This window comes from Mytilus trossulus, chromosome 6 (assembly GCF_036588685.1).
Source record: "Mytilus trossulus isolate FHL-02 chromosome 6, PNRI_Mtr1.1.1.hap1, whole genome shotgun sequence".
In the NCBI taxonomy this organism is placed as follows: Eukaryota; Metazoa; Mollusca; class Bivalvia; order Mytilida; family Mytilidae; genus Mytilus; species Mytilus trossulus.
This window is the reverse complement of record NC_086378.1, coordinates 88,913,978-88,923,017: the sequence shown is the minus strand read 5'-3', so window position 1 is coordinate 88,923,017 and position 9,040 is coordinate 88,913,978. Positions and strand designations below refer to the sequence as shown.

At 31.1% G+C, this 9,040-nt stretch overlaps 1 protein-coding gene across 1 annotated transcript; it reads right to left on the bottom strand.

Annotated features, from left to right (window-relative positions):
• Positions 1 to 386: 386 nt before the first annotated feature.
• Positions 387 to 9,034, bottom strand: LOC134722172 (WD repeat-containing protein 88-like). Its single transcript, XM_063585746.1, has 11 exons — positions 8,847 to 9,034; positions 7,304 to 7,503; positions 6,643 to 6,706; positions 6,105 to 6,243; positions 5,519 to 5,645; positions 4,908 to 5,021; positions 3,763 to 3,833; positions 3,342 to 3,424; positions 2,493 to 2,561; positions 1,727 to 1,819; positions 387 to 567 (listed from the first exon to the last, which is right to left on the bottom strand). Exons 1-11 carry the CDS (start codon positions 8,937 to 8,939, stop codon positions 433 to 435), a joined length of 1,188 nt encoding a protein of 395 aa, XP_063441816.1. The 5' UTR covers positions 8,940 to 9,034; the 3' UTR covers positions 387 to 432.
• Between the last annotated feature and the right edge of the window lie 6 nt (positions 9,035 to 9,040).

Sequence of the window (9,040 nt, the reverse complement as noted above, 5' to 3'; positions counted from 1 at the left end):
CAAACGACAATACACAGACACAAACTATTAGATACAGCTGACTGACTTCTCATGAGTTTTTATAATTTTGACAAAATCAAATTTACCTTTCTGTGCAGTTTATGTCCCTAATTTGAAAGCATTGTTACATTTTTATAAATCAATGGCACTTATTGCATGCATATTCAGGACAAAAGATAAGAATCCTTGGTTTGTGCTAAACTGGCCTACTGACCAGATTCTTTTTTATAGTTCACAAAACTACAGATTTGCAAGAATCAAGAGGAAGTTGTCATGGTTATAAATGAATCATATTTTTTGTTTTTTTTTAGATATTTTGGCCATTGCTATAACTACTGATCAGAAATAATTAAATAAATCTTCTGGTAGAATAATGTTTATTAAAAAATAAATAAATATATCACAGATTTAAAGAGCTAAAATTGTTAACTGCTATCCTTCATCAACCATATTCATTATTTCTAACATAGTCTGTTCTCTGTTCTGCATCCTACAGAACACACATACTGAAACATCTTTATAAGTTTCCAGTGAAGTTAAGGAGAAAGGCTTCCCACACATAGAACACTGCAAATATAAAATAAACAGGCTACAAATATGCTGTATACATATGACCCATTGGTGGCTTTCAACTGATGGTCTATTCTATGGTCGGGTTGTTGTCGATTTGACACATTCCCCATTTTATTTCTTCATTTTATTATAACAGTTCCTATTGATACATCCTGGAAGTGTTTAAAGACATATAAACTTTTTTCAAAAACTTACAAAATGAATTTATTCAAAAACTTACAAAATGATTTGATGCACAATAATCATTTTATCAGTATGTATAAAAACATTTTGAAAGAAAAATAAATTCAAACAAATTTAAATCTGGTAGATAATTGATTGTAGGTAAAATTGCTTTATGTCCAATGTCATTGTATAAATATTCAGGTCAAGGAATTTACCTCATATGATTTTGTAAGATCTGGAGAAGGCTATGATAATAGATAATTTCAAAACGCACTTGTACAAGGGCACATTATATAAGAAAAGAAAAGATGAGGCTTTTTCTTTTTTACTTCATCATTAATTCTACACAAGGTTGCTTTAATAAGCAAAGTCATTCATAAGTAAAAAGTAGGTTTGATTGTGACCCAATTTTAAATGGACCTCCTCTACACTTAGGTATGTATATATACTTATAAAATTATTTTCCTCACAGAATCTTTTCAAGGTCCTGCACTCAATTTATCCTGGTTGGAAAGACAATTGTTTAACAAATCAATGAATTATCAAATAAAATGCCATATTCCATCCAATTCTGTAGAGTAAGGTGATAATGAATTACCTTAATAATTTTTAAACCAATAGCTTTCCACCTTTCTAATACAACAAAGTCTGTATATTGAGGGTGATAATGAATTACCTTAATAATTTTTAGACCAATAGCTTTCCTTCTTTCTAATACAACAAAGTCTGTATATTGAGGGTGATAATGAATTACCTTAATAATTTTTAGACCAATAGCTTTCCTTCTTTCTAATACAACAAAGTCTGTATATTGAGGGTGATAATGAATTACCTTAATAATTTTTAGACCAATAGCTTTCCTTCTTTCTAATACAACAAAGTCTGTATATTGAGGGTGATAATGAATTACCTTAATAATTTTTAGACCAATAGCTTTCCTTCTTTCTAATACAACAAAGTCTGTATATTGAGGGTGATAATGAATTACCTTAATAATTTTTAGACCAATAGCTTTCCTTCTTTCTAATACAACAGGTAATTTATCCGCTTCTTCTACATTCCATATTCTGATTGTTCTATCCTGTAAATACATTTTTTAACACATTAGTATAATATAATATAACAGAATAAATACTTGTAATTTCCTGTGGCCAAATTTGGACAACAAGTTTATTCTCTATCTAATTTGACTTAATCTTGTATTTATTGTTATTTATGAACAAACTGATTTTTTTAACCGTATTCTTCTATTAAGGCATAAATTAACTATATTAACCATAAACTACTTTTCATTCTTTAGCTGCAATCATAGCTATAGTTCATGGGTTATGCTTTGACAGTAATTTCCAATCATTCAAGTTAGTCTGTTTATATATCAAGAACAAACATGATATTCAGAAAATACATCTGTGTGCACATTTTCAACTGGGATGGTTATTTATAGGTCAAGGATGACAAAAATATGAAGTTGGCATAAGCCAAACATCATTAATGAAATCATTTAAGAACAAGAGATTTAGCTGTATCATTTGCTTAGTTGTGATTTACAATATTTTTATTTAATACAAGAATTTAATATCTGTAGGCTATAACTTGCAACTGTAAAAAGTACAGGTATACACATTCCCCATTTCCATTCTCAATTTTATTTTAATTATAAAAATAACAAGTGCCATCAAAAAACAGTTTTTTGCCAAGTTTCATTAAATATAATTCTTTATGATGAAAAAGACAAATGATCTAATCATACATACTTTAGAACATGATAAAACTGTTTTCTGATCACTACCAAAACACACATCTTCTACCCAGTCGTCATGACCCTGTAAATAAAGTATATCATTATGAATACAGTCTGATTAAAATTAAACCTTTCAGCCCTCCTGTTTTCAGATATATTGCATAGAAAACTGAATACTGAGGTTTAATTTTAATTAAACTGCTATGAATAAACAATGAAGATTCATAATTTTGTTATAACAGTAAGATAGTATTAGTATAAATCATGGACTCAATCAATATGATCATGATGGGAAAAGCATGATACAACAGCAAAACATTAGAGTAAAAGTGAGTGTGCACATGTTCACACTGTCACATAATACAGTCATGTGACAGAAATTCTTTAAGTACGAGTTCCAGCAAACCTCTTAAAAATGAAAGTAAAAAAATTAAAATACCATTTAGCTGTTGTTTATTAATGCGCTGCTAAGCTTCCATCAGGTTTGTATGTGACTAAGCTTAAAGTTTATACAATTTGGGAATGTTTAAAATAGCAATTTCATATTTGCATATTCCTATCGAAGGTAAGTGGTTTTCTCTTGGCACTCTGGCTTCCTCCACCAATAAAAACTGGTCGCCATGAAAAAGTCCAAAAGCAGTGCTTAAAAGTGGTGTTAAAACACCAAAAATCAAATCAAATGATATCTGCATAAATGTGAAACAATATATCTTTACAATTGGTGTAATTACTTCCCCTTTTCAATATCAATCACCTTTCAGAAGATTTTTATAATTTAGTCCGAATGACAGATTTAAGTAATTCATGTAAAATAAATATGTTTTCTATCTTTATTGATCACTGTTTATATCAGTAAATGTACCTGAAGTTTGACTTTTTGCACTCTGTTATCAACATCCCAGACACACACTGTGGAATCATAGGACCCTGTAACTAACTGTAAACCTAAAAATAAAGAAATAAATACAATATATTGAGGGAAATCAATAGGAAAATATAATTATTCATATATACGGTTTATAATGGTTACCTCAAAATGATAAATGCTGATATTTTTTGTCCATATAAAAAACATAAAAAAATTTAAAATACAGATTTATCTCCCTTTGCAAATATTTCCACTATATTTTTTTTTTTTATCATATTTGACATTAGGGATATATAACCTACTTCATAATTTCTTTCCTTTTCTGTTTTTAGTTACCTTTAGATAATGTTTTTTACAATAAGTAATTATATCCTCAAGTATTTTGAGTTTATTGGAGTAAAAACTGGTGACCTACCATCAGGACTAAATGAACATGAACTAACAGAACCATCATGGCTGCCACATAATTGTCCAGGGCCTTTAGATCTATAAATAAAAAAAAGCAGTATGAACATATTCTTATCATGAAAGTGTGACTTACATGACTTAATCCACTTTGTCCCAAGGGGGACATAGGGTGACTACATCGTGAAAGTGTGGCAGGTTTCAATTGTTGAAAAACCTTATATCAGATCAAAAGAATGATGAACATTCATAAATGCAGAATTTGTAATTTCAAGAAATTTACAGTTAGTGGAAAAAAAATGTGATTTCTTCCATGGTTTACTTAGAACATTAAACATAAGCCATATGAGCTCCTGACAGAGGGGGTAGGACCGTAGGAGGGGTCTTGATCCCAAAATCCTCAGGGCTTAAAAACACGAAATCCAGAGGTCCCAATTTAAAACAAATCTAAATCCCAAAGTCCCGAAATTAGAAAAAAAGACTTCCCTAATCCCTAAAGGGTCAATCCCGAAATCCTGAGCTTAAAAACACTCAATCCCAGAGTCCCGATTAAGGGCCCTATCCCCCCTCCTGACAGTGGTTTGTATTTAACTTTTGAATATTTGGTTATATTTGTAAGCATCAAGTAGCTCACCTTCTGCTTGGTCAGTCCAATTTGTATGGTTCCATGAATTATTTTGTTATATTTAAGTGTGATTTAAAAATAAAAATTATGTTTGCAAACAATATTGCATAAGTATATATATTTATCTTATTCTAAAATGTTTTTCGAATTTTCACACAAGATCACTAGACAAGAAGTTTTATCTCAGACATATTGATCAGGGATTTTCGAAGCCAAATCGACCATTATACCATTTCACCTCTCCTTAGGAGCTTGTGACCAATTTTACTCATAAAACAAGTTGTCACATCAAAAATCTTTTCTGAGTTGCTTGAATGTCATAACATTGAAATAAATAAAAAATAAAAATCAAAGGACATTAACACTGAAATGTCTGCTTATAGTATCATGATTGAATTTGATGTTGAAAGTCACTAAAATCAGGGTTTTAATGCAGATATGTAGGAATAGAAAACCTGTAATTTCCTGTAGCGATGTCCCAAATATTGACTATTTTATCTTAGGAACCACATATTTAGGAATATATATACCTGTAACTTCCTGTAGCGATGTCCCAGATATTGACTGTTTTATCCCAGGAACCAGTAGCAAACTTTCTCTCATCATGACTGATATCACAGCATGATATTATATTAATATGTCCTCTGCAAGATAAGTAAAAATAATAAATTTAACCATTCATTTTTAATATTTTATACAGTTTCAAATATAAAATACACTTGAATAAACATCATATAGTTCTGATAAAATCATTTTATTTTACTCTGATATGTACATGTCTAATATGCAGCCTTTAACAGTGTCAGAAATACAATCAATAAAAGCAAAACTCATACCTGGTCACATTAGAATGCTTATTTCAAAATAGACTTTAGAAATGTTTTGCTAGTACCAAGCCAAGAGCCTGTAATTCGTTGGTTGTTGTTTGCAGTATGGGTTTGCTCATTTATAAATCTGTACTGTGAGTCACAGACCTCTAGTTGTTAACTTCTACTTCCTTTGACGTCTTTGAAAATTACATCACATCTTCTAATTCTTATATTATTTTATCTAAGACTTTCTTAGTTCATCATACTTAGTTCATTTCATCTGTTTGAATGCCTGGTGAATGTTATAACAACATTATACTAACAGAACTTACTGTACAGTAATGGTGACTTTTAAAGTCTTTAGATCATAGAATTTGGCAGTTTTGTCCATGGAGGTTGTAATAATCTTATCATCCCCAGGAGCAAACATACATTTCGTAATGGTACTAGTGTGAATATCTGAAATAAATATAAATGTAGGTTGAACAACTAAAGCTTGTACCATTGATGATCATTCACTTAAACCAATCTTATTTTTTCCAAATTACTTAAAAAAAAGAGCACCAAAGTTTGAAAGAAATAATAAAATCATCAAAAGAACTGATTCTACCACTGCATTCAATAATTCTTCACTCTATAATTAAACATGGTTGAAAGCCTACAATGATGTTGATTTCTTGATCAAAGTAAAATAAACTGAATCAATTATTTGCATAATAGCATTTCATAATAATTGTTTCTTTATTAAATTAATAGATGAGATATAAAACATCCAGTTTGTTTGTTTGTGAAATTCGAAAGTTGTTCCACAAAAATAGCTGGTAAAAAAATTGGTACATGTAACTAATAGATACAGTGAGCAGCATACATTTTGCCATATCCTTAAACAGGATTAATTACAGACTTTTTTGTACCTACCATCAACATTATGTATCAGATCTCCTGTATTAGAGTCCCAGATTTTAACTGTGTTATCCAAGTCTGACCCAGAGACCACATATTTTCCATCATGTGAAAAATTACAACTTGTCACAATACCAGCATGTTTTCCTGACCACTGCAAGAAAAAATAGAGTTTTCATATTTTTCTGTTCTTTTGTAGTACCTACTCAATAATTGCAATCTTTCAGAAATAGGTTGATTAAAAGATTGGTGATTAACACCACCACTTTCAGCACTATTTTAAGGCAGTCAATTTTCATTGATAGACCAGGAAGGCAGAGTGCCTGGAGAAAATCACCAACCTTTGGTAGATTTTGGAATACAAACAAGAAAATTACTTAACTACATTTCTTCATACTCAAAATAGAAATATATTAGATCATATAGAGTGACATTTATCTTACAGCCCCTCCAGCTGATTAAGTTTGTTTACTATTATATAACCCAGATCGTAGTGACATTTAGCCTTACAGAGCCTCCAATTAACTCAGTTTATTTTATAACCTTAACTCACCACACAATTTCCTGATTCAATATCCCAAACAGCAACTTTCTTATCCCATCCACAACTAACAAATCTGGAAATAATCAATAATCTTATTAACATTCAATATCCCAACATACAATGGTTTTTATGATTGATAGGTATTCCATCACATTTTAAAATTTAGATAGGATCATCAATTCTAAAAATATGTAAAGATTTTGATATTGTTATTTCAGTTGTGTGGTTAACTCTCCTTTTATTTATATTCTACTCAGTAAACTATATCTATGCTACACCACTCATGATTGATTGTGTTGATGGGTTGCTGTCCCAATGACATATATTACATTGTCCACATCTTCTTTTATTCATAACTTTGAAATATAGCTATAAACTAATGTGTATTTTATAAATTTGTTGATGTTGAAATATAATGAACTTTTTCTGTTGAAATAATACTGAACTTTTGCAGTTGCAGTATTACTAAACTCATAATAATAAAAACATAAAATTGAGAATGACATTTTAATATGCTACGACTCCATGATTATTCAATACTAATATTCTTTGTTATAAATAAGGTAACAGGTGTATAGATATAGATTTCATTTGCTACCTCCTTCCATTGTCATTGACATTAGCTTGCGATATAATGCTATCATATCATGACATCTTGTATATACTTTACCTTCTTCCGTTGTCATTAATATTAGCTTGTGATATAATGCTATCATGACATCTTGAATAGTTATGGAGAACTTCTCCTGTCTCTACGTCCCAAATCTTGATTGTCTTGTCATCTGATGCAGAGAGGATTTTCTGATCATTGTCAATGTATTTACAACTTCTTACTGAGTCTAAATGTCCACGGAAAACCTTTATTCTTAGCTGAAAAAGAAAATTACATACATATTAAAATAGGTAGGGGTGGTATCATTTCCAAAGAGACAACTATCCACAAAAGATTTAGATCGCACAAAACATGTTAAACTGATGTACAGTAGTTGTCGTTTGTTTATGTAATATATACGTGTTTCTCGTTTCTCGTTTTGTTTATATAGATTAGACCGTTGGTTTTCCCATTTGAATGGTTTTACACTAGTAATTTTGGGGCCCTTTATAGCTTGTTGTTCGGTGTGAGCCAAGGCTCCGTGTTGAAGGCCGTACTTTAACCTATAATGGTTTAATTTTTAAATTGTTATTTGGATGGAGAGTTGTCTCATTGGCACTCACACCACATCTTCCTATATCTATAAACCCCTTACTGTTGTCTAAATCAAGAACCTCCAGCCTTAATTTGTAAGTATTGTATATTTTTGTATCTAAGTTCATTTGTATGATCAAGAGTTTAATGTGACATCTGTTTTCACTGAACTATTACACATTTTTGCTTTGGGGCTAACTGAAGCTGGCCTCTGGTTGCTGGATTTTCTCCTTGTGTTAAAGAATGATTGTTGGCCTTGCACTGTAATCTGCTCTTTGGTCAGATTGTTGTCTCTGATTTTTTTAAAACATTCCCAATTTTCATTCTTAACCCTCTTGCTGACAGTTGTTTTTCAGGTTAACATTTCATATGCCAGAAAATACAACAGCTTGACGATAGGGCTATTCACTGTTAGTTCGGACGTATAGAATAGGGGGCAGATTTTCATAATGAAGGTTCAAATGGTGTGAAAAATACGGGAAAACATCATTAAAACAGAGCAGTTGCTTGGAAACATGCATACTTTCATACTTTTTCAACCTCTTTCAAAAAAATCTGTCCCCTATCCAATATGGCCGAACTAACTGTGTAGAGCCCTATTGTGATGGACATGCCAAACAATGACATCATTCAATACACCTTATCGCTATTCCCGGCTGACCCTGCCGCTTGAACTTTTGACGCATACAACAATCACTTTTTCATTGTGGCGTCAGCTATTTTGTTTTATGACGTCATAATTTTACGGGAACCTGTGTGATATTCAGTAATGGCGGACAAATAGCGATAAGGTGTATATATGACTGCCATATTGATCGTTACATTTGAGAGACATTGTACATGTTGTAGAAACTTATAACACTTTTTTTTATTTTCGGTCTTTTATTTTGATAAAGGTACAGTACTGACGAGAAGCTTGCGTAAATTAAAAAATGGACATATGTGTCTCTCCGTCAGCAAGAGGGTTAAACTTGGAATAGCCCAAACAAATTATGTTCAAATCATTATCAAATTTTGATATCTAAACCTGAGCTAAATCTTCGTGTTCCCAAGTTGCCGTGGTTCGACCCGCCTCGCTCTCATCTTGTACTATTTCAACTGATAATTCTTCTTCATCCATTGTCCATATGAAATGTTTCTTTCTCACATTTCATATGTTTAGAAATTTTTCGCGTCCCTGGTTTCCTATCGCAAATAAGAATAAATGTTGACATAAAATAT